General features: G+C 35.8%; 2 protein-coding genes across 3 annotated transcripts in view; one reads left to right on the top strand and one right to left on the bottom strand.

The window, feature by feature from the left end:
- The first annotated feature begins 9,419 nt into the window (after positions 1-9,419).
- On the top strand, positions 9,420-21,966 carry LOC122566340 (LIM/homeobox protein LMX-1.2-like). 2 transcript variants are annotated; one of them, XM_043723451.1, is made up of 5 exons: positions 9,420-10,091; positions 14,198-14,617; positions 17,975-18,280; positions 19,728-19,826; positions 20,378-21,966. In XM_043723451.1, the coding sequence occupies exons 1-5, from the start codon at positions 9,968-9,970 to the stop codon at positions 20,635-20,637; spliced, it is 1,209 nt and encodes a 402-aa protein (XP_043579386.1). In that variant the 5' UTR covers positions 9,420-9,967; the 3' UTR covers positions 20,638-21,966. The 2 variants fall into 2 exon arrangements, with proteins under 2 accessions (XP_043579386.1, XP_043579387.1); XM_043723452.1 differs by lacking the exon at positions 19,728-19,826.
- A 1,148-nt stretch (positions 21,967-23,114) lies between these two features.
- Positions 23,115-26,544, bottom strand: part of LOC122566049 (proton-coupled amino acid transporter-like protein CG1139) — a gene marked incomplete in the record, with an annotated part of 23,075 nt that continues 19,645 nt past the window's right edge. Inside the window, 1 exon segment of the mRNA XM_043722748.1 lies at positions 23,115-26,544.

The following is a 26,544-nucleotide window of genomic DNA, read 5'->3' as shown; positions in this document are numbered from 1 at the left end:
TGTATGATGCTTCGTGCGGATGTGAAAGGTTCTGAAACGTTGGCGAAGCTTCGTGATTTTTCGTAACTTTCTTTCGTTCGTTTATACAGCACGAAGGGTTTTCATACTTTCATTTAGATTTGATTTATTTGTCGATGAAATTGAATTGTCGATAAAATAATTGAAAGTATGTTTACTCGTATTTTGATATGATATTTTATAATACAATAGAATTGTATTGTCACGTCTGGCTGTAGATTGGTTTCTAGTTTATTTGTCATGTTAATTTTAGACGGTTGAAGTCCTCTTTAATTTTTCGTAAATTTCAAAATTTCGTGTACTCTTATCTTCTGTTTCATTCGTTAGAAATTAAATTGGCAAAATTCACCGCAGAGAAACTATTTCTCGATCGACATTCATTTCCAGGACAAAGCAAACGTTTCAAAACTTACAATTAGAAGTTTCAACGTAACGATAGAACAATTGGCAATAATTCATGTCACCCGATAGAATTTCATCCCTTGCCATTAAAAGGAAAGCACAGAGGAAAAGCGGGAAGAAAAAGGGTGAGAAAGAAGAAGGGAAATAAGAAAGAGAAAGAAACACGATCGACAAGTTTCTTGGTGCTAGATACCGGTAAAACGAAAAACCGAAGAAAAGAAGAAAGCGAAGAAAGAAGAAAAATAAGAAAAGGAAGCAAGATCTACGTGTCGTAGTCCTGGATTGTAGTTGGCGTAGAAAGAGATAGAAGGAAGTAGAAAAGAAAAGAAAAGGAAAGAAAGAAAGGGAAGGGCAACGCATTTTCAGCATTTTAGTAAAACAAAAGAAGAAGGAAAACAGCAAAATAGCAAAGCAGAGAAAGTCAAGTAAGACAACAAAGGAAGATCGACGCGTCTTAGCCCTCCATTGTAGATGGCGAAGAAAGAAAAGCAAGATAAAGAAAGTTGTGCGTTTTAGCAAAACAAATAAAATGTAGAAATTTAGAAAATGTAGGCAAAGTGGTTTTATTGCATGTGCTCAATATATATGTCAAAGATGAAAGGACATCGGGGCTACCCTTTTGCAATGTCTGGTAAAAGCCTAATGCCCTAGGCCAAACTTTTATTATAGCTACACTTAAGTAACCGAACTAAGAAATAGTTGTAATGTTCTAATCCAATTATGAGTGCTCAAGATTTATGACGATGGGCTTGGGCTCCATGTGACATAAGGAGTTACCGAACGTAGCCACGGTCAAGCAAAGGACCTGTAATAACAGAGGTATGGAATAATTATACAGATCTCCTTAAAAACAAAGATTGACCCTCGAGGGACGGGAGGCAAGAGAGTTATTGAGAGAAGTACTACTTGTACTTTGAGTCACACCAGGATCGCGTATCACATCGGATTCGTTATCAAACTCGTTCGTCAACTCGGGTGAAGATTTGTCGAACGTCCAAAATTCCAACGTTAACCCGACATATATAAATTTACTTGTATGCTATTATTACATAATAATACAATATTATTACTTAACAATGCCTGAGTTTTGGAAAAATTATTTTCTTCTCTTTAGTACCTATTTAAATGGGAAGTATTTTTTCCATATTTTTTATATTTATATATCTTGCTCTTTACCTTTTAATCTTCAACTGGTATCCTACAATATACATCGAACCCTGTTGCGGGATAGAAAGATTTTTCAGATTTCTTCAGATTTCACGTCAGCTAATCAGACGATTATTTGCCACGATAAAATCGTCGTTTTCTTCAAAATTACATCGTATTCCATCGGAAATGAGCACGCGCTCCGTATTTCAGTTTTCTACCTGGCGGGGCGGTGGGTGAAATTTCGCTTAGAAACGTCCACGACCAGACAAACGGAAAAGCGAGCTAGATAAAAGCTATCGATTAAAGAGAAGAAAAAGAAAGAAAGGGAAGAACGAAAAGAAAAGTAAAAACGTTTCTTCTCACTGAATTGTAGTAAACAAAAAAAAAAAAAAAAGAAAAAGTCGAAAGAAAGAAAAGGAAAATCGGCTGGCCTCGAATTCTACATCATAAAACAAGACGGAAAAGGGAAGAAGAGGAGAAAGAAAAGAGAAAAAAGGGTGGATGAAGATTTCTTGGCTGCGGATGGTGGTTGTTGCAGGCACAACTGGAGCGTTCGCTCGCTCCCGTTTTCGCGTATGGGTGCCACGACGCATTCCTGACAAAGTAGTCATCACGCATTCCTGGGACGCAATCGTGAGCTTCCACCCTCGTTAACGAAAGATGGATTCGTGCGCGCCAGCCTGAAGAGGACGCGTTATTACATTTTATCCGGGGCCGACCAGCGTGGAATGTCCGCCTAAGATCGTCACGAGGGTTGAACAAGCCTGAGGACATGTACCACGTTAGAATAGGTAGCTTTTGACTATCAGACGTTGCTCTTCAAACTCAAAAACACTTTTATATTTCAATTCTTTACTTTTCATCTGAATCTTGATCTTTACCTTTTGTATCTTCATCTCTTACCTTTTGCCTCGATAGTTTTCTTAGTTTTTTTTTTTTTTTTTTTCTTATTCCGGACTACGAGTGTTTTAGTCCACGTTAACCGATTACTAGTCACGATAAGGGACAGATATATTTATATAGCATTTGTAGTATTTAACGTTACGAAAATTAGTACGCATGTTTCTATGTACGATAGTATAGAATTATAGTGATTTATATTTATTTATTATATAGATTTATCTATTGTGACTGAAACAGAGAGCTATAACTTTAGAACTTAATGTAGTAAAGTGGTACAACCGAGGCAACTAAATTTGTTTAACTATTCAACTTAAAATTGACAACTAACAACTCATAACTCTCAACGACTCGACAACTTATGAGCAACGATCAATCCGCAACTATTCGCAGGTTACTCCTAACTGCAATTAGTCAGTCAACCTTCGTAACTCAATCGTAAACTCCGACTGCAACTGTCGACTACTAACCACCTGCTACTTACCATTTTTTCCATTAAGACGTCCCCATTATACCAGAGTTCTCGGTACTCCTACAAGGAATACGTGTGTTACAGCCGTTGACCCAAGATGGTCACATAAAGCTTTTTCAAATTGTTCTAAAGGGTCGCAAATGCATGGCTCATCGGGATTTTGCATCATACCCTCATCACTTTTCTCTTCAACCTGTAGTTTAGCGGGATTTTCCGAATGATGCTTTTACGATATCACAATACGATTCCAATGACCTTGACTATCTTTTCAAGAATATTTTTACAATTATGTTCAAATTTCTCCGAATGACCGATTCACTCACTGGCAATTCATTCCGGCGTGCACGAAAATTACGATCTTCAAGTCTTGTGACTTCAAAGGCAGTAAAGCACAGTATGGAAATTACAGTATGCAAATTAGTAGGAAGATACGATCCGATAGACAAAGAGAAACGCACGTTTCTTCTCATAAGGAATATCATACCGCGAACAAGGACAAAAGCAGGACGAATTTACTGCGCGTTAATGATGCAACCACTGAAACAACCCCTAACTCGAAATCATTCGCAACAAGTGTCCCACTGGTATATTCCACCCAACATAATATTCCTAATAATATGATTAATTTGAAAAAAGGCGGCATAATTTTAACAACCCTTTATCGATTTGTCTCTGATCGACCTGTACCATACTCGTCGCATAATTTATAACGAATGACGGTAATTTAAAATTCGATCCACCCTTTCGTGAATCTCGATGCCGCAACTGGGCCCAAGAATCTTCGACGCGTATTACGATGCGGGGCACCCTTTTGTGCGTAACCAAAGGGTGCTAGGACAGCCACGTGCAGAAAACTCGTGAAAAAGTTGATCGAGGGTGGTCCTCCACTTTCCATCTCTTTCCTCTTGAGCTTTGTCAGTACGCTACACTTTTTTTAAAGGAATTTATAATACACGTTCTACGTTCGCGTTATTAAAGCAAAATGATAAGCATCAGGAAAATATGCAAGCTGGAAATTTCCATTTTATTGAATCGATAAAGTCCATCTTTTCCCTCTTGGTTGACCTGTTTAATGGAAAATTGTCCCGAGAATTAACATTTTTCGTGGAGAGACAGCAGACAGTTTGGCTGGAATTGTTTAAAACGAAATTTAATTCTTCAGTCTGTTATTAGCTTCATGATATTTGTAAATATTGCTTTCGTGTCGGTTTTATACTAATCGCAATTATTGATCTCCGAAGTTGCAATTTATTTATCGTTTATGATTCGCAATTATATCTTTCCTTGCGATTCGCAGTTAAGATTCTGCATGAGGTTACTCAAAGGTTTGATCGTCGTTGTCACAGATTTCGAACGTTTTACCTTATAACGAGAAACTAAAGAATGCAACGAAAAGCATTTTTATTTCAATGTGATAATAAATAATAAAATCGTTTCTATATAGTTTGATAAAATGACACACACGATAAACGATAAATATCTACACAATTGTCTGAATCAACCGAATTTCAATAATTCATTAAAGAAATCACTAAACAAAAAGAATATAAACAGCTTAAGAAATATATCTCCGAAGAAAGATATATTTTACGTAAGAGAAGAAGCCTGTCAAAGTAACGTTACCTGGCAAAAGAAAAGGGGTGAAACGAGAAACAAAACTCGAGCATCCCCAATAGCCGTGATAGTCGACATTTAGCATAATAGAAATTAGGGAAACCTAGTGATCCTCGCGATTTCACGGCGCATAAAGGCACAAAAGTCGTTGCTCCGCGTCCGGATGAAATATGGTTCCTTGCAGGTGCATTCACCCCATTCTAACATTCTCCCATTCTCTGTCGTTCTCTCCCTGGTCATTGTTCAGGATATGTGACACTAACGCCGTCCGTGTAATTATGCCGATACGGTTCCAGCGTTGTTTCGTGACAGGGGGTGCAAACCATCCCCTAAGCACCCTTTGGTCACGCATCCCGGGGGTGCTTTTGCATCGTAACACATCACCGCCGATTTTTCTTGGTATCCTGCAAACAGGGGATTTTGATATTGAGAAAATTTGGAATTTCAATTAGGAAGGATTGTTACGTTTTGTAAGCGAAAAATCTTGGATTGAAATTAGAAAGAGTTGAATTTTGTAAACGGGGGATTTTGAGGTTGAGAAAATTTGGAATTTCAATTAGGAAGGATTGTTACGTTTTGTAAGCGAAAAATCTTGGATTGAAATTAGAAAGAGTTGAATTTTGTAAACGGGGGATTTTGAGGTTGAGAAAATTTGGAATTTAAATTAGGGAGAATTATTATGGTTCGTAAGCGGAAAATTTGGAACTGAATATAGAAATAGTTAAATTTTGTAAACGGGGGATTTTGAGGTTGAGAAAATTTGGAATTTAAATTAGGGAGAATTATTATGGTTCGTAAGCGGAAAATTTGGAACTGAATATAGAAAGAGTTCAATTTTGTAAACAGCGGATTTTGAGGTTGAGGGAATTTGGAATTCCAATTAGGAAGAATTGTTACGTTTTGTAAGCGGAAAATCTAGAACTAAAAGTAGAGAGAGTCAAACTTTGTAAACAGAGGATTCTAATAGTGAATTTGGAGCCTAAACCAGGAAGGATTATGTTTTGTAGGCAGAAAAGTTTGATGATTGGATTTAGAAACTTAAATATGGAAGTAGAAGAGAAAAGTAGAAGGAAAGGAAAAAGAGAAGGGCTAAATTTCCAATTATCAAAACATTCCGAAAATTACAAATTACGTGTTAAAAATTATGATAAGCACATATCGTTTCTCGAAATCTCTTTCCATTAATTACCGAGATAATACAGTGGTAGGTAAAAGAAAGATTGAAATGATTATTGATTAATTTATTTATTATTCGTAATTCTCATATGCTGCGATTCAAGGATAACTTTTAGTTATTTCTTACAATTAGTATCTAATCTAATTATCGTCTACAATAAAACTTCCCTTCTTTGGTTAAAAGAAACTTTAAAATTTATACATCATAAATTTTAGTTCTCTTATTAAATATAAATCAATTTTGCAATATTATGATATCGTTTGTACTTATCATTTTATAAACTTTCTTCTGTCCATCATTGTACCTCTGAGAAATGATATTTATGGAAATCTGTGGCCTTCTCATCGCAATGATACACGATAATCTATGGTATACATAAATATTTTGTTCGTCGCTTTTACTAGACATGAATCAATTTTCCAAAATTACGATGTCTTTCGTACTTATCGTTTTATAAACTTTCTCCTATTCGTTATTGTAGTTCCGAGAAATGACATTTAAGGAAATTTTTGACCACTGTAATGACACAGTAATGTGCTTCTTACAGCTTGCCTGTTCTTTGTTATTTGAACAAGGCACGATTGCTTGTGGTAAGTTAATCGAGAATGGTTGAAAGCCAGAGGGACCAGAACCTTGAAGAATTGGCATATTGACCGTAGAGAGGTGTTTGCCTGTTCACTGTCTATATAGAAATTATATTTGACAAGTAAGGGACTGGGGGTTCCTATTGTTTCTTCTTTTTGCGTCGAATAATCCCTCCTAAATCTTCTGATGTTCCTATGAAAGTTGGTGGTCAATTCGAAATTTTGCTTTTCGATATTTTAAAAATGAATTGTGGTTTAACGGAAATCATAATAATGCTTTGGACTTCTATTCCGAGGAGCCACAAAACAAAAACTGAAATTAACTATACGTACACTGAAAAAACAAAATGTCAAGGTAAGGGAACGAGAAACAATTGTTCTTCAATGAAAAAAGGCACATGTATAAGATACATGTTCTTCAGAGAAGAACACCATGAAGAAAGAAACGTCGAGCCGCACCAGGAAATATTGCTACTTTAAAGATATCCTTGCCAAGAAGAAGAAGAGAAAGAGCAAGATCCAAAAGTTACATGTCCTGTGTCAAAAGAAGTACATTGTGGGAAAACCAAGTCGGTTCGTCAATCTGCCTAAGAAGACAACTATATATATTAAAGCATCAGAAGAGAAAAAAAAGAAAAAAGTAGAAATAAAATCAACTTTCTCTTCTTCCTCGCCTCTTCAATCAACGATATTTTAAAAAAACCAAAAACAGAGAAAAGGAAAAGACCGGAAGATACACCCGATCCTGTCCTCTTCTATCAAGAAAACCTTCCGCCGAAGCAAGCGAAATAAGAAGAAGAAGAAAGAAGAGAAAATGCAAAACGATACAAGTCCGTCCGCTTCTATCGAGGAAACTTTCATTCGAAGAAACGGAGAAGAAAAAATGCGAAAGATACGCGTCTACCCTGCTCGATCCTCCTCGAAGAAAGTTTTCATACGAATTGTACAAGAAAGCAAAGAGAAAGACACGTGTCATCCCTCGCAGAGAGAACATAACGAAGAAACCAAGAGCAGAATTGCCTGTGCAATATCGCCAGACTCGAAAGATGTACCGTGTATTTTGAAAGTACGAGGCGACGTCGTATCGAGTATTTGGCCGTTTGTCAGTCCGCGTAAATACGCGACAATGCCCGCCCTTTGTGCGGCCCGTCTATCGTCGATGTTTGCCAAATAAAAGCCTATATACGAGAGCCCTCTTTGTCTCTGTGTGTTTCGGCTACGCTCTCTCCCCCATCGCCACGAATGATACGCCTTGTTGCCTATGAAACTCCCGGCCGTGACCCCTTCGTTCCTCGTTGCACTGCTACAAAAGGGCATCCAGTCGAAAGAGAGAGAGAGAAGCTAATGATGATGCAAAGTATTTCACGATGGAACACGTGCGTACGCAACGACGACGACGGCGACGGCGACGGCGACGGCGACGATGATCAACTAGGGGGTTGAATCGAAACCGACAGCCAACATACGCTTATTTGGGGTGGCTGGTGCGTTTGCGGGACGAATTGCTCGGAATTGTCAGACTTGGAAATGTTCCTCTTGACCAGCAAGTGATCGTGCGCGAAAAGAGACTCTGAATGCTATCTTTATGCTACTTTTAGTCTTTTTTGATTTTTACGACTTTTGACAAGTATGTGTGAAAGAATAAATTTCTTTTTTTGTTTTGTTTTTTTTTTTTTTTTTTTAGTGGTTTAGGTTGTTGGTTGTAGGTTGATGCTTTTGCTTGCTTTCGATTCTTGTTTGTCTAACTTGAAAGTGACTACTTTAGCCTTTAAGATATCTAAACTGCAATAACATTCTATGGTTCTTTCACGCAGTATGCAATATCATCAATCCCATCGACAAAGCTACCGTCGATTAATCCAGGAATTCTGAATTCTGAAATGAGAACTTGTAATCTTCAACTATCACTGAGATATCTAACTCGAAGCTTCAAGTCTTTGATGGAAGACGTAATAGAATCTGAATCATTAGTCGAATTCTATCTCGATGTTCTTGATACAAAAGTTCTAAATTTCAAGATTCAATTAGGGGCGATTTTAAATGTTTAATCAACATTGCCGAGACAGGTAAATCTTAGCAATGTCGCACCACTTATCTATAAAATACCTAAAGCACAAAATTGAAGCTCATTTCAAACATTCTGGAAACCTCACACGCCATCAAATTCCATCTAACGAAATGAAAATTGCCGGTCGAATTCTACCTCGATATTATACTATCGATCATCAAACAAAGATTTCAAATTCAAGATAGCAAATTCAAGATCGTTTAAATCTTAACAATACCTCCTTTCTATGAAATACGAAAAACCACGAATCGAGTCCTTTCTTAGCATCTCAAGAACGACACCATCGCCATTTCTCAATTGAAAACAAAATAAAACCCCCAAACTGATAGAAAGTACACCAGCGATCGGACCTCATCTCAATATTCCTGACATCACTGTCAAATCATCGAATCTTCAGAAATTCTTAATTCTGGATAGCAACGCCGAACTTCCAACCAACATCCCTAAAACGGCTAAATTTTAACATTAGCGCACCGCCGCTCTGTAAGTTACTCAAACCACCAATCAAAACCTTTCTAAACATCCTGAAAACCACGCTCATCATCAAATTCCCTAATTGGAAATTGAAAATAAACTTGAAAGTAACAACGCCGAACTAAGAGAATCTAAAGCAGCGGTCGAGCCCTGTCTCAGCATCCTCGGAACCGCACTTACCATCAAATGCTCAACTGGAAATTGAAAACAAATTCAAGGTAACCACCCCGTGTGTTGGACGAGCAGTGTACGTCACTGTCGTGCGATATTGATCTTCGGAAGCGTCGTGCATCCGGTTGAGCACCACGGTCAGTATTCACCCTTTCCACTTCTCTACGTTCAGAGGCGGATCCAGCATGAACCAATCGTCTTTGTTCCTCGGTTTCCCTTAGTTTGCTCGAAACGTCCCGCCTTCGACCCTTACCGTTCAGTCGATGGTCTACGTCTGATAGGTGGGGATGATTTTCACTGTCGATGCGGTGGCTAGAGTCAAAAAAGCCTGAGAGTCCAGATCGTTGATACGTTGGAGCAGTCATCGCCTGAACGTGATACTAACAAGTCTCGTCGACCTATTAATACAAGAAAACCACCCTTGGACACGGTGGTCTAAAAACAGGAAGATAACACAGAAGCCGAAGATGGTATCGACCACGAAATCCAGCTTCCATCAATGTTGGAAATCCATGAGAATGTCTGGCATCGCTCACAGGATCTTTTCTTGAGACCTATCGCCGCATCGAAGGACGGGAGAGGGTTGATCAATCGGACGATCGGACAACGTGACGCTTTTGTGAATTTGGATTTTTCTCTTTGTAACTCGAGAACGTTCTTTTAGAGGGATCTATCGACTTCGACGGACGTGGAGTCGAAGGACTTAGAAGTTTGACATTGTTTTTAGGCAGGACAAGTTCGTTGTTTCATGATTTCTACGTAAAGTGACTGAATTTGGTTGGTTCTTTTTCCCGGAGAGTGATATTGAATGAAAAGGGGAATCGTCGAGGAGGGATAATCGAAGAAAGAGAAAGAAAAAAAGATTGTCAGGAAGTGTTGCTTGTGAAAAAGTGGTGGGGAGGAGTTGAGAAATCGACAGCTCGAGGGCACGAGGAACCATGTTGGAATTCTACCCTCCGCTTCCTGGTAGCTTAAACCGGCAGAGTGAGTCGGGCCCACCAACTATGGGCTCCGCTGCACCGCCGATTCCCTTTCGACCTACCAACGACAATAACAACGCAGGTGAGAATGAACTTTCTTCCTCTATGTTTTCCTCTAACGACATTGATTTGCAGAATGCCAGTCGAAAGCGAGTATATATACACCTTACGAAAATCACTTTCGTATGTTCACCTATCTACTCACTTATCTATGGACGTTCATTGTTAATTCGTATCTCTTAACCAGATCTCTATTCGTTGTGTCTTTCCAGTCGATTTTTAGTTTAGTGTACGTGTAAGAGCTTTTGTAGAAATTTCGTAGCTTCTGCTATATACGCTTTTCTACACATTGTCATCATACGTGTTTTTTTTGTATAGAGCAGAGTCGTTTGCAACGCGGGAAATTCGAATTTCACGTTAGACGAAATCCACGAAGCAAAAACTAAACTAAATTCTTTTTTGAAGCAACGCAGCTAATTCTCTATAGACAATACGTAAAGTTTTCCTTATTGTACGAAAGTTAACGCGTAATTGTAATCTTCCAATGAATTCAGAAACAATCGAGTCAAATTTGCGCCAAAGCATAAGACAGCGAAACAATTGCAAATATTACGCTTGTTTGTTTACCTCGCGTGTTCAGGCAATAACGTTGCATCTGTGAAATTTATCGTCACATAGGCTTATTTTTGAGCAACTTTTACTTTCTATACAATTTTGCAATATATATAGGGTGCGGTGTAGCAACATTTTGGTCTCGTTATACGGGTCCTATTGTGCAGTAATTAAGAGTAGCTATCCCTTCGTACGGTTAAAAGTAAGTGAGACGAGGTTGATTACTTTATTAAAAAGATTATCTGTCTAACCAATTTATTAATCCTCGTCTGTGATCGTAGGAATCCTTTGCGACTCTTATAAAATCGTCGTTAATGCAGATTATACTAATATGATAGCGTGATCGAAGATACAGGGGGAAAAACGGTACAGAACAATTTTCCTTGATTTTTCAATTTCACTTTCGCTTAAATTTATCTTATCGTCGCTTGGTAGCTGCACTGGTCATAGCAACATCTTTAGCGATTTTTATACAATCGCTGTCAACGTAGAGTATGTTAACACTCTGCAAAATGTAACAAATTAATTTCTGTTGGCTTTCTCATGTTAATGTCACTGGACGTCCATGATCCAAAGATACGAGTCTCCTAATGAAAGAAAAATGTGAAGAACGTGGAATTGATTATTGAATATTAAAATCGCTCGTCGTATGTAACGAGTCCAAGTTTTTGGTTTTGAGTTACAGTTGAGTGGTAGTTGAGGTAAACAGCAAGTTATTGTACCGCGTTCTGCCCTGCTCTGGCTTTATCACTATCGACAATCGATAAGCGACGGGACAAATTTCATGGGACTCGCGATATTGCTCTGCTCCAGAACCCTATCACATTTCTCAGTACGACAGCCATATCATTCGGCATAACTCCCTGCGTATTTATTTCTTTCGCGATAAAAATCCGCCAGAAAAATTTCATATTCTCACCTCGATTCCAACGATTCTGTATATTTGACTGACAGATGGAAATTCTCTCATCAGGAATACTAATTTACATCTAATCTACGTAACGACGTATTTCAATTTATCATATATTACATACAAGACAATTTACTACATCTATTTGCAAAGATCTCATTCGATATTATGTAAGATACATATAGATCCATTTAATGTTTCATAAAATATGTGTATAACGATTCGTAAGAGTTCACTCTTTTAGCTGATTTATAAATAGTTTTGACAGTTTGATTTTGTGTGATCAGAATTTTATTTAGTTACGAAATTATGAAAAAAAAAAAAAAAGATTAGTATAATAGATACATAGCAATCATTTGATAGCAACATGGTGAAAATACGAATGTAGAAAAATGCGATAGCACATCGATAAGCAAGTAAAATAAGCTCCGAAACATATGGACGTATGGATATTCGACTTGTAAGTCCCTGTCGTTATCGAGGATTAATAACAAAGCACGGTGAATTTTCTAGATATCAAATTTATCTAACAATAAGTAGTTCTGGACTGTGTCAGTTCATAAACATTGCTGTTGCTCAATTATATAGCTATATATATCATTGTAGACAGCCGTAAGTATTTAATAAACCGACGGTATTTAGTATAAATTGAACGCTTCTCGCTGCCTTTATTTTCTACTCGTTATTTTATCGTAAATTTGTCGTTCCAGTCACAGTGCATTCGCATGTGTCTTATACTACGTCAAATACTAGGTAGATTAAAATCCGTTCGAATTTTCTAATAAACGTTAGCGATATAAATTTTGTAATAACTGTGGATCGCAGTGTTAATTTTAGTAACAAGTTTGCTTTTTACTGAAAAATTAGTTACGTGGTAAAAGGAAAAAAGAAAGTTGGAAAAATTATTTGAAGAATGCAAAGATACGTGTACCTGCATTTCTCACGAAAGGTATTATATAATTATTGTTAAATGTGATATATGATATGTTTATTAGTAAAAGAGGATTTACTCCTTGACTGGTTAAGATTTAGTAATAACACGTCCATGACGAGCTCTTTTGCAAACGAATGAATTTATCCGAATGATTACTTATTGTCGCAATGAATTTATTAAAGTGATTTTATTAGAAATTATTTAAACAATGAAATGGTACGTTCATCTGAATATTTTTACTAGACACATTTATGTATTGTGAAATAGGATAAATAATTTAGTCCTTGACTCTCTCGATACATTTAATGTAATAAAATTATGTAATAAAGGAGCCTTCAGGATCAATATTATCGTCAATATTTCAGAGCTGTCAACATTATACGAACTCTCGGACGATCAACGTATCTTGTCAACATAATATCGTCAATATTATCGAACATTGAGAGAACAGATCGACGTATCAATGTTGGAAATGCTAACGAGGTAGTTTGATGAAAAATACTATGCTCTGTGTCTTATGACCTTAGCTCATACCCTTTTCTTCTTTGATTTCTTCATTGATGATGTTCATATAATGGTTGCTCAAGCTTTTTATTTTTTGGTTAGACATCGTTGAAGAAACGCTAACTCGAAGCTAATTGTATCGTCAGTAACATCGAACGTATGAGAAAAATGCAGTTTGTCGATAAATACTGACAATTGAACGATCGATATACAGTGTGTAACAGAACATGTCGAACCCACTTTGGCAGCTGATTATACACCGAAAGCAATGAGGAAATTTCACATAAACATACCTGCATGAGTTACAATGAATTCTGTGAGTATGCAACATCTATTAAAAATGTCGAAATACTAAGCTTCAGAATAGAATAAACTTTTATTATAACCCACTATATACTGATACTAATAGCAACAATAATCATCCAGAGTGTAATCGGATGCATAACAAGATACGTAAGATTACATGCAAATGCAAAATAGTCATTTTAATCATCGTCTGTGAAAATCTAATTATCTAATTAGATAACACAAAATCAAAACAGAAGATTCGTTTATACGAAACTTTCATTGTTCTTAGGTGTATAATCAGTTGCCGAAGCGAGTTGCACGTGTTCTAATTACATCCTGTATATTGTAAATACGATATTGAGAATTCTGAATATTATAAACAGAATGTAAGAACCCTACGATACTGATGATACATACTGATCGTCTGGATGTTCCATAATGTTAATCCTATTAAATCTCTAAATCTTAGAATGTCCTCAGACAGTCAGCAATATTGTTCTTAACATTGCGGTTTGTCAATAAACATTGGCACAACACTGATAATACATATTCACATTTATTCAATATTTATTGGCGATTTAAAAACAGTTTCGACGTAACGTTCGTTTAACGTTATCTAGACAAAAGAAAGCCCGTACGTCCATTATTTTAGCGCTGTGAATAAAGAAACCAAGGATGCAGAGTGTGGGCTAAGGAGTAACATTTAAGAAGAGATATATTTTCACATGTAAATTCGTGGAACGAAACTTGGATATTGGCTGGAAAAGATTTTCAAAATTATTTTAGTACAAGTATCATGTATTTCGAAGAATATCGACAATACGTATCGATCGATGTTGAGAATCTTGGAATATTGAATATCGATTCTGAGGGTTCCTGATGTTTAGGTTCCTTCTGGTGTTAGAAGAAGAAAAAAAAGTGACGATTGTGATGATTTCAGAGCCGTCAGTTTCAGTGAAAACGGAGTCCGGTTTGCTGGAGACGATCTGCGCTGGTTGCGGCCGTACGATAGTCGACAAGTACGTGATGCAGGTCGCTGGGAGGAACTACCACGAGGAATGTCTTTCGTGTGCCGCGTGTGCGACACCGCTTACGCATTCATGTTTCATTCGTGAGCTAAAACTCTACTGTCGAAACGACTACGAGCGGATCTTCGGTGTGAAGTGTGCGCGTTGCATGGAGAAGATCAGCTGCTCGGATTTCGTATTAAGGGCGCCGGGTTTGGTGTTTCACGTGGAGTGTTTCGCGTGTTGCATGTGCGGCCAACCATTACTTCCTGGCACCCAGTATTTCCTCCGTCAGGGACAACCGATCTGTCGAAGGGACTACGAGCACGAGTTGTACCTGAACAGTCCTCAAGGTTAGTGACAATTGTCGTCTTTCGCGTTTCAATCGATCTCTTTCGTTACTTTTCTTTTCTCAATATCTTTTTATAGCACGATAATCGTGTGCAGAAAAGCAGGTTCAACTATAACTTTGTTGAATTTTGGATATGTCTTATAGGGGAGGATCCTGAGTAACATGCACCTGGTCGTGGTTCAAAAGTAACGACAAGATTCTTCTTCTATGGGGTTACTTGTTACGTTAAATTTACCGCGACAGAAGTTGTTAAAAATGAAATTACATATGCATTTGCATAGGATTGCGATCCTAATAGTGGTAAGGTACGGTTAGCTTAAATTCTTTCTTTCGCGTTGAAGAAAGAAGAATCAGGTTCGATCGCGTGGGTTGCTGCGGGTCTAACTTTTGAACCACGATCGTCCTACACCTCGAGCAAAATGCTTATAAAATGTCACTCCATTTTTTCAGCTTAATTAGCTTCATTATATGTATATTTTATTTAAATTTTTTTATAGCGTTCCTTCTCTCTTCGATATTTTCATTTGGCGAGTTACTCTCCAATTTTTGGATTAGAATCAAAGCGAAGATATTGCGTTTTATCGATGTCTTCTATTTCTTCGATGCCAATTTCACGTTCTCCAGTTGTTTAGTATTTTTCTTTGGAATCTTGCTTCTATAATTTTTCTGAATTGAAATAAGGATAAACGACGCCTTCCATTTCTTCAGTACTTTTCATTCTTTGTTTGTAAAACGTAGGTGTTGTTGTTTATGGGAGCATAATTGTCTTATTAAAGCATATCAGCTTCTCCATCATCGCGTATATGAGCTTCTTCGTACTTTTGTTTCATTTCGTTTCACAACTCTCAGTTTCAAAAGATAAATCTCAGCCAGTTGTTCTTAACGCTTTGATATTAACACTAGAACTACCATACCAGTCAAATTGGTCGGTTTTACAATTTTATTTTAAGATTCCTACTTCATCTTATATTGTTTTCCACAATGATCTAATGACTTCCGCAACGACAACTAAAAGAATAATATAATGAATTTTATTTTGTTTCTTATGTATTCAAACTGAAAATAACCTTTTATCAAGGCTACTTATACCAATACCAGTCAAAATGACCGGTACTTGTCAAAATGTAAAAGGGTTCTGCAATCTGTTTATCGAACCTCAATTAACCAGTTTCCTCGTTTTCTACAACTTGCCACGCGTTTTCCAAATTTTTACTGCGTATCATTCGATATGACGATATCAGTTACGAGGAAAACTCCGGATCGATCGCTAGATCGCTAGATGCTAACACTAGAAATACCATATCAGTCAGAATGACTGGTTCTATAATTTTATAAATGTGTCGACCCTCGTTTAGGGATTATGGAATTCCTTCTGTAGGAAAGTAATAAATCAATAAATATAAAAATATTCTACTATTAGATATTTTTTAAAGACCAGTCGTTTCGACTGCTTTTAATAGAAATAGCTTCGTGTTAACTATCGGTAGTTCTAGTGTTAACAATGGTAAATCGTAAATTCTTAATTCCCTAGAATTGGTAGCTTTTATAATTTACTAGAAACGTTATCTTACTCATGAAGATTCTTTCTGCATGCTCTTCTCCATACATGTGCGTGCCATTTTCTACGGCTAAATGTAAAAATTCTGGCCACCGTTTTCTAAATATTACCAAACGAAGCAAACTATGAAAATCCACCGTTTTGATACCGTATACGATAACGTGAATTTACAGGTGTAAAGCGATATAGTATCCCCGTGGAATCGGAACATTCGACAGCAAACTGCTCGACTATCACGATTTCTGTTTATTATCGATTTCGCTAGTACCGAGATTGGCGGTCCGTTCAGGACAATATATATATCGACTGACGTTGCTTTAAACGAAAAAATTGTCCAAATAATGGTTTTACGTAGTTTCGTTCATACAGATTTTATCCCGCCCGAAAGATCGATCAAACTCGCGCTTATATTCAACGAGTCGATTTGTCTTCCAAAAAAAAAAGAAAAAAAAATAATAACAAAATATTAATGAACGAATGATAGAATGAAAAGCAGTAATAATAGGCGAATAGATGGTAAAATTAGCGATAATAATAATAAAAAATGAGGAAAAGACGAATTAGACGGATCGTTAGAGAAATAAAAATAAGAACAGAAAAATTGACAAATGAGATGAAATAATCGACGAAACGTACGAGAACGTATTGTACATACCTTGTTGCATTGTTCGCAGGTTGTACTACTACTATCTAAAGACATCCAAAGTAAAAGCCTGCAGGAATTTTGAATCAAGGCTGTCTCTCTTTTCAAGGTAAATACACTTAAACCAAGCGTAATTAGAAACGATTCTTCCATGAATTGGACAGAGAAAAATAATGGAGAATAGAAGAACGCCAATCTAGAAACGAGAATAGAAGGATTAGTATTCATGATTTCTCCGACAGATCATTTTTTCAAGTTCTTTCCTAAATACATGGGATTTAGTTTGCGATTGCTTTGAGGGAAATTTATGGTGAAATCGATGGAAGAGCAGTTTGTTAGTTACAACTTTGTTGGAATTATTTTCTAAGTCTGTCTTTCGCGAAGAGTTTCGCGAGGAAAAATTCGATTGGACTGCGATTGTGTTATTAACGTGATTTCATTCTTGGGAAATGTTCAAGTCTCTTTGATGTTTCTGATTTAAGAAATGAGTTTGACAGTTCGAATTATAATATTATCGTGCATTAAATAATCTCAGGTCAATCGAAACTTCTTAACATAATCTGTTATTACAAACAAACGTTATCAACATACCTTTTCCGACAGTGTTTCCTCTCAGTTCTAAATACATCTTAGCTATCAGTTTTTCTTCTTTTGTTCGTTTCCTCCACGTATATTTATATTCACATGTAATTGTATGTACATCCAATAGCGTAGACTTTTTAAAAATTCAACTTCCATTCCATTATCAATTTTTCTCCTTTTTTAAATACTATCAGTATGCTCTTTTCCATATGTATACTTCTAAATCTCAATTTCTCGCCATTGAAATCTCTTCCCGTATAATTCTACCCTAGTCTTTTTTATTCAGTCGAAAGTTGCACCTCCACTGGTCGGTTTGTCCTCTATCTTTTTCTATCATCGTCAACATCCACTTGTCACATCTTTGTTACATCTCCGTCCTATGAAACTATTCTTGACAAACCTTCTATATCCAGATTCCATGTTACCAAAAAGCAATTCCACTTCTAACGAACGATAAATTTCAGGCAACAATTTTACTTCACCTACGCTTGTTACGTTTGATCCTCGGACATATTAAAAATTCAATGAAGTAATTAATTCAGATAAGAATTTGAAGAAACGAACTTGATTTACAGACGATGATTTACTGGACGAAAATCGGCCCCGCGATGGTCGTCGGGGTCCCAAACGACCGCGGACGATCCTCACGTCGGCGCAGAGGCGCCAGTTCAAAGCGGCGTTCGAGGTGTCACCGAAACCCTGTCGAAAGGTTCGAGAGGCTCTAGCAAAAGAGACGGGCCTCAGCGTGCGCGTGGTTCAAGTCTGGTTCCAGAACCAGCGGGCGAAGATGAAGAAGTTGCAGAGGAAAGCGAAAACCGAGCCTGGATCCGATAAGGAGCCGAAGGAGGAACGTCGAACGGAGAGTCCTCATAGCGATCACAGTATGGACCTTTTTATTCTTTATTGAATATCTTTACTAAATCTTCTTATTCTTTTTTTAAATCTCCTTCAATTTATTTTTATCGGTTTAACATTACTGAGTTTTTACTCAAGTCGCTTCTTTGTTTTTGGTAAACTATCTGTCATTATTATTATTATTATTATTATTATTGTGTTGAGCTTTCGTCTATTAGAAGCCCAAGTAATACACGGGTTACGAATTTTTTCGATCGAATTATTTTTTATACGACCGCATGAAAATTTGTGCACGGTGATTCGAATAAAAGCAGAAAGTGATCGATAGTTTAGCGAATAGAATTATTGTGATGGATTCTATCTGACTTAACGGGGATTAAAGAATGTCAAAGAATTCTGCAAGTTGCAAAAATTAGATACATCGATATCATTTTGATTGCCTGTGGTTCTCTATTTTCTACGATATATAATTCATTTTCTATGACATACAGCATGCAAAAGGCCCGTTGGATCCTGCGAATCCATTTCAGTAGCTCTATTGACTGGACCACCAAAGTTTAAAATAAAATGAAAGAGGATCAACTAAATTATATACAAGGTGTCCCACTTTTTTTCCTGCCAAACTTTGTTAGTATATTCTATAGACCAAGATAGGAAAAAGGTATCACATGAACGTACGTCATCGTATACTTTCATAGATGCTACATGTATTTATCATGTAATACTCTAACGTAATCAAAAATGTGCTCAGAAAATATCAGTGTGTTCTTTATTAATTTTGTACAGCCTGGTAAACCTCATCTGAAGGTTCGACAAAGATTAATTAAAAAAATAAAGGCATTGCTAAAAAGTTGTAGGAAAAAAAGTAATATACGTACGAAATGAGCGATAACGAACGTGTATTACTACGGTTCAAGGTATCAATAGATCAGGAATATTTACACGTTTCAGAAGATATTATGCTACTTCTACGGCTTCAACTTCAACGAGTTAGTAAACGAAAACTTCAGGAAGTAATAAATTCAATCTTTTGCCGGTCATTTTGAACATCATCTTGTTTTTATAAATATTTAACAATGCTTTCAAGGTCATATGTGTAGAATATACTCGTTACGTTTTACTCGTTATACGTTTAGAATAACGTATCACTGAAAAAATACTGAGACATTCTGTATGTTTCTGTTTAGACTTAATTATTTATAAATATTATTACTTAATTATTTTATAAATAATTAAAAAATAAATATAGGGTGTGTTAAGTAATTGGAACAAACTATAGCCCTGAAACAGTAGAAGATAGAAAAGAAATTCATCAAGGAAAATTGATCTTGTCCTATTTCGCTCTAGTTTCGTCAATGTTTTTAATTTCTATCGTGACTTTCTATCGTTGTGTAACGTTTCGCGAAGACTGGTTAATGGGGCTTCGATAAATGTGTTGTCGGTACAATGCCAATCGTTTGATCTCGTTCGCAGGTCATTACTTGAACGCCATGAACATGCGCGACGGGGAATCTTCTAGCTTCCCCTCAAGCACCCAACCGCTCAACCCCAATAACCCGTACTCGCCTGACGGTAAGTCTCCTCTAGCCGTACAAAATCATTAAATAATCTGACAGTAATTGGATTGTTGAAATCTTTTGGAAATTTACAAAAATCCCAAAGAAAATTTTCAAAGCGTTCAAAATTCTACTTGAAAGAATTCTCTCTTACAAACTTCAGGAACTTGCTTCGCCCAAATTCGCAAACGACACCTTTGAAGCTTCATCGAAACTCCACCAAAAGTATAATGCTTTTACCTATTACGATTAATTCTTTAAAAAAATTCGACAGCAATTCCAGAACTGTCAAACTATCGAACTTACAAAATTCTCAAGACGCTACTCATCGAAGTTTTCTTTTACAAAACAAAACAACGAAAGCTCGTAAACGTTCAAAGGATATCTTGGAAAGTCCGTCAAAGCTCTCCATCAAAGAGTACATACTTTCAACTATTAGAAATAATTCCTCAAAATTTCCAAAACATTTCCAGAACTGTCAAACCTCTTGAACAACCTCGATTGCCCTCATTAACCCTCTCTATGGTTCACCAATCTCTAATCAACGCGATCAACCGTTAATTTCAGACGCTTATCCAGGCCACTCGGGCGAGAGTTTCTGCAGCAGCGATCTGTCGTTGGATGGTACGGAGGCTGGCTTCGACATAGCCGAGAACGAGGGTGGCGGCGGCCAGGAGGGTGGCCATCAAGCTGGCAGCCACTCCCACCACGGGCCAACGTCCCACGAGGCGCCCCCGTTGTCCCAGAGTTTACACGCGACGATTCACAATCCCATAGACAAACTTTTTATGATGCAAAGTAGTTACTTTAGTGGTGACCACGCGTAATCCGCGAAAACAAAAAAGGAAAAGCGGAGAAGACGAGGAAAAAAGATGGAAAGGAAGAAAAAATGAAACGATGTTCTGCTCTTTTTATCGCGACTGGTTCTCCCCTGCCTCGTCGACATAGCTGATCCCTGCGCGATGTGTCCTTCTTGTTTTCTGGTTCGCTAATCGAAGTAAACGGAGAACGCCGTACAGTATCTGTTTCTGACATTATTATTTTCTTCCTTTCGTTTACTTACTTTTTATTTACAATTGCTTTTTTTAATTATTTGTTGAACGCATTATTTTATTTATTTATTTATTTAAATATCATCGTAAGTTTAGCTTTATTGGCATATTTTATATAGTCATTTTTGGTGGATAGTATAATTCAACTTACGGTTATTTATTTAACTGTGAGTAGAAATTTTTATTCATTGGAATTTCTCAATTCTTGTCTAGTCCTTATTTTTCTACCTTTCTACCTTTAGGATTGAGAAGATTTTTCGATTTTTAATAGTTGGACTTTTTAATCGTTTCTCTATTTCTGTCTTCGGTAGGGTTTGTTATTTTTACTTCTGTTCCTCGTTCTATTTGTTAAATTTCGGTTAAATTTGTTAATTTTCTTTTTTTCTCGACAAATTGGAAGAAAATACTGTACGGCAGATTTTCCTTTATCATCGCTGCACGATTATCGTTCTCAGTGCTACCATTTAATTAAGATGATTCTCGTGGTGAGGACATTGAAGCGTAAGGTATATCGCAATTCGATTTAATATTAAACGATGATGATGTACCCCTCGGTTTCCGGCGAAATTATACAAATTGAAATTATGTAAATCTAAACATCGACGTACGTTCGTTCCTCATTTCTGCCTCGGCAGATTGTTGTTAACAAACGTGATTCGTCGATTCCGAATTGAGATTTTTCTATGTCGGCGTTTTTTTGCAATGTGTCAAAGTAATTCCGTTGACCCTCTCTGAATAAAATGAAACCAAAAGAAAACATTCAGGCACTTATTAAATTAAATCTTGAACTATCCAATGTTTGGATATTTTAATGGATTAATGTTCGAGGAATATTAAGCAATTAGTTGAAATATTCGAGAAATTCATAATGAAATTTAAGAAAAAATTTTAACGAATGAATTAATTAGTAGGAATTAAGATGATAATAAGATTAAGTAATGAAACTAGTCGTTAATTGTGGAAAGATTTCAGTACACGTAATGATCAATTTCTGAAACAAATTTTGCAAATTATTTGGCTGCATTCTATTTTAAAGAAGAAGGAATATAATAAGAAAGTAATAAAATATTTCTCGATTTTTACAAAGTAGGAAGAAAATGACACATGTTTATATGAATGAAAATTGATTCAGAAAGGGTCGACTTGCAGATCGTAGCATTGCAGTATGAGTTACAAGAAAATTAATAGCCGAGATATTAGGTTCGACAAGAACCATTTACTAGGAATCATGTGAATTAGTAAAAATTACAATACATTGTATAAAAAAGAAAAGGCTTTATATCATTGCTTTATATCCTCTTTTCATCTTTTTTTCTTATTTTACACCAGTCGTATGATAACGACGATTATATTAAAAAGTTCGATATCCACTTAATTGGGTATATTAGATTATAAATTTATTCATTTGATAATTATTATAATAAATCGATAAAACAATTTATTGTAGTTGTTAGAAATGATCGAAGTGATAGAGAAAGAAGAAAAATATGAAGATAGAATTTTACAATATTTTATATGACAAATTATGACAAACATCAAACATCATTAAATAATTATTAATTGATAAAAGAGTGACGATTATTAGTTACTAAGTATGTTTGAGAGAAATGAACATCGAGTCTCTGTTTGAATAATAAATGTTTAATTTATCTTTACGGTCGGGAATATTTAAATATTATTTTAAATGAACTTACAAGTAATTAGTTATGAGAAGCTATTATTATTTGTAATAGCTAATAGTTAAAACCACTTATTTCAAAAAGATTTGAAAGATTTATATTTCTACATATATTCTTCAGATTTTCTTAATTACCATTTATATTCACATTTATTTAGAAAATTCTTAAAGGTTATTAATTAGGTGTTTAGTTAGTTCTTTTTTATTCATTTACGTATCTAAACAATTTAGGTATTTCTTTACGTATTTCTTTTTGTTCGAAATGAATAAATTTCAGTATTATTTACGAAATATTTATTGAGCCATAAGACTCAATATTTTTTAATGTTATTTTTCCTTTTTAGCACTTGAAAAACTTTCATAAATCTCGCTACATCCATCAAAAGTTCTTAACAATAAAAAAAATCTATATTAATGTTTCTTTTGTCCAAGCTAAAAAATATTTTACTATACCCAAGATATATAACAATCTTTTCAACAAAAATTACTATTAACGTTTTAAAATATATCTAATCATACACACGTATCTCGAAGGTCGCAGGAGAAAAGCTCGAAATAAGTCAGACAGGCCAGGTAAGAATAGAGAGTTTATTATATCAGAAATATAATGACCAAAAACAAACAAAAAAAGAAAACTTCAGATTTAAAATATACGCGAAAAATGCAGATCTTTTAAGAAAAAATCTTTAGAAACATACAACTCTTGACGATCGTTTCCTGACTTAAAAGTCGGCGCAGTCGGCAAATAACGATTAAAAACGCTTCATAGACGCGAAGTTAATTGCACCAATCGTTACCGTGATCGTGAGAAATCCATAAGTACGATTTTCGATTTCCATTTTTGCCCTTCGAAAATTTTCAACAGGAACCATTAACAATATACGTATTATAATACACGTCTAATGCAACGAGCAATATCGCCTTTGCAATTCTTCTTTCTCAGTTTACTACAGTTCTCATTCCAACGTGCAACTCTATATACTATAATATCATTATTCCTAACCATTCAATATTTAATTAACATTTGATTATTAACAACGATATTACAACATTTATTTATTACGAAATACTTAACAAAGCGACGAACGTTAAAATGCTACTGAAATGAGAGGGAAGTATTTCTAACCTCTTCGGTATGATAGTCATTTTAGTGCAATTACTTTTTTCTAACACGTGTTTTTTTTTAATAAAACATAATTGTTCTGTGTAGAATTTTCTATTTGTTTTGAATAAATAGAAAAATATATTAAAAACAGGAATAATGCAAAGGAGAAGTTAAATATTATCTTACTTATATAATTATGACACTATAGACGACACTATAGTCATAAATGGTCGATTATTGTCACTATATAAGTATGATTATATCTGATAGCTAAAGTCAACGATCGCACCGAAGAGGTTAATATCAGACTGTTGCATAACAAATAAATGTCACTTTATTTTGAACTCTTATTTCGGCTATTTCGAATCATAAAACGTTCAACAACTGTTTTTGTGTACATATTACCTTGTTCAAATGACTTCAGTTTATTTTCTTTCACTGGTTTGACGATATTTTTAAAATAATTCATTTTAGTGTTTTCAAAAGTACAATACGCAGTAGAAAAATATGAACTTGTTCAAATTATCTGGAAACATCGTTCACTATGCAACAACCTAATAGTAAAAGAATATTTAATATTCTTCTATTCTTTATAATTAAATAATTGAAAAGAATCTTTAATAATAATACTTAAAAAAACGTTTAATACCAGCAACAGTGTCATCTGTAACAGTTTCATCGATCAACGATATTGCCCAGAGTAATCGAAGAAAAAGAATCGATAGTAGCTACCATCGACAATGGCGGATCGAGAGGTGAGCGATAGGGGCGTCCTCTAAGAATAATAAAATGTAAGAATATTGTGTCAGATCCTGAAAATTTGTTAAGTATACAATTAATGTAAACAGAGATATTAAAATACAAACAGATCTTTAACCTTGCAAAAGAAGATTCAAAAATATACTCATGTACTAGTTAAACAACCCCCAGAAAAGCTTTTAGATCCGCCACTGATAATGGATTAATATCGAAAAGAAGCAAACCGAGCGAAACTTTCGTTTTTGGTAAGCGTCCCAGAGGCGGCGAACGAAAATCGAACGGAAGGTCGTAAACACGATTGTGCGATCGTCGATTGTATGTAGCCCCGTCGAAAGCGCGAAGGAGCGGAGAGGAGGATTCGAGCGAATCCGTGTGGCGTCGGGACTTTTCGTGTCGGTCCCGCGTGAATGTCGAACGAGATGTCGTTTCTCGCGGATCGTTCAACGGGGAGGTCGTGACCGGTCTTTCAATTTCACTCGTGTGTTATTTAACGTGTCATTGTGTGTGTATGTCATCATGACGCGCGATGACCCGAGCTAGTTCCCGGCAGTGACGGTGGTACAGAAGTAGCGGTACGTCTCGTTTTCACGGTACGTTTGTTCATTATTAAACTTTGATCTTTGATTCAGCCTGCTTGGTTCGCAGCCGCAAGTATCATGCATTATACAAACGCCACGAACGAATAGAAAATAAGGCATTAACGATGAGCTACGGTTTTCATTGCTGGCGTCAGCCGGCTTATAGGTTAGACCTTCCTTCTTTTATTTATTATTGTTGGCCGTTTATGTCTCGTTGTTTTTCTTCGTTCTAGCGTACGATCATGGCGCACAAGTGATTCAAACGTTGACAGGATTCTCTGTCTCTATATTTCTGCAGAATAATTAGATTGCGAATTTTTATGTAATTTCATATATTTATAAAGAGAACTAAAGAAGCTCAAGGCATGGCGATTTGTTTCGTCCACTGAAAATTATGACGCGTACTCAAATTTGAATACTTTATGTATATTATATGCATTTTGTGAATTTCTTCACCTAAAATTTATCATAAATGCATCAAAATCCGCAATCTAACGCAATTTGCATGTAAAATCTTATTCTCAGTTATCGCTCAACAATTACTTAACCTTCTTTTTTGTTTGAAGAGAGTACATAATTGTTTATGGTTGGGCAAATTCGAGATGATTAGAATTTGCCAATTTTTGGCTCGGATTGGAGATAATCGATTCGTGCAGTCGATATAGGTTAGTTAAACTTTGCTTTCACCGTGGAGAATGATCATTATTTCACACGTGGTTTCAGACATGGTATTACTATCACTTTTCTCATCACAAAGAAAGTTTGTTTGAACCTATACATATATGTTCATATGATGTTGTCGATCCTTAGGAAGAGCATGATACGATATCATAGTTTAACTACCTATTTTACACCCTGTTTATATAACAGATTATTATAAAATGATATAAAATGGAAACTTTTCTTCGTAATCAATAATTATAAGTCTTATAGTCGTAATTATAAATACCATTATTTTCAACAAAAATGTTTCTTTGGCCTAAATCGTATAGTCAATAAAAATATAGGATTCCTCGCTTTATAGTTGTGACTGTAAATCATTTTATATTAAAAATTTAATTTTTTGGCTCGGATGACATAGACTTCGTGACTATACCGGTCTTTCCTCTATTTAACACCAATTTCAATTCTTGCGAACTTTTTCAACTTAAAACTGCTTTCGGTTAAAAATACGAATTTCGATAATGCCTATAGTCAGTGACTATACGCTGTTTTACTGATTTTTAGTCACCAGCATCCTCGTAAGTAATATCAACTCAAGTTCGTATGTTTTTTCTAATTGGATGCCCTTTTCAATCAAAAATACAAAGAATCGAATCTTGTCGCCAGTGTGTGTAATCAATGACTATACGTTACTTTTTCGATATTTATAGTCACTTCTTCAGTAATACTAGTACAAATTCTTGCACGTTTTCCCAATCTTGTGCTTTCTCAAAAGAGAGATATGAGGAATCCAATTTTTTCGTCAACATTTGAATCACATTCGAATGAACGTAAGTACTCGTATCATCGAGAACGAAAGAAAAGCTCTTGAACGAAATACAAAAACATATCTCGGTTTC

The sequence above is a fragment of the Bombus pyrosoma genome, linkage group LG3 (assembly GCF_014825855.1).
Source record: "Bombus pyrosoma isolate SC7728 linkage group LG3, ASM1482585v1, whole genome shotgun sequence".
NCBI lineage: Eukaryota > Metazoa > Arthropoda > Insecta > Hymenoptera > Apidae > Bombus > Bombus pyrosoma.
Note: the sequence above shows the minus strand (reverse complement) of the source record. Positions and strands in the feature narration are given on the sequence as shown.

Excerpts from the sequence above, each read along its gene's own strand:
- LOC122566340 (XM_043723451.1), top strand. The coding sequence starts at position 9,968 with ATGTTGGAATTCTACCCTCCGCTTCCTGGTAGCTTAAACCGGCAGAGT. Across the intron at positions 18,281-19,727 it reads GAGTCCTCATAGCGATCACA|GTCATTACTTGAACGCCATG; the intron begins GTATGGACCTTT and ends TCTCGTTCGCAG. Across the intron at positions 19,827-20,377 it reads TAACCCGTACTCGCCTGACG|ACGCTTATCCAGGCCACTCG; the intron begins GTAAGTCTCCTC and ends CGTTAATTTCAG.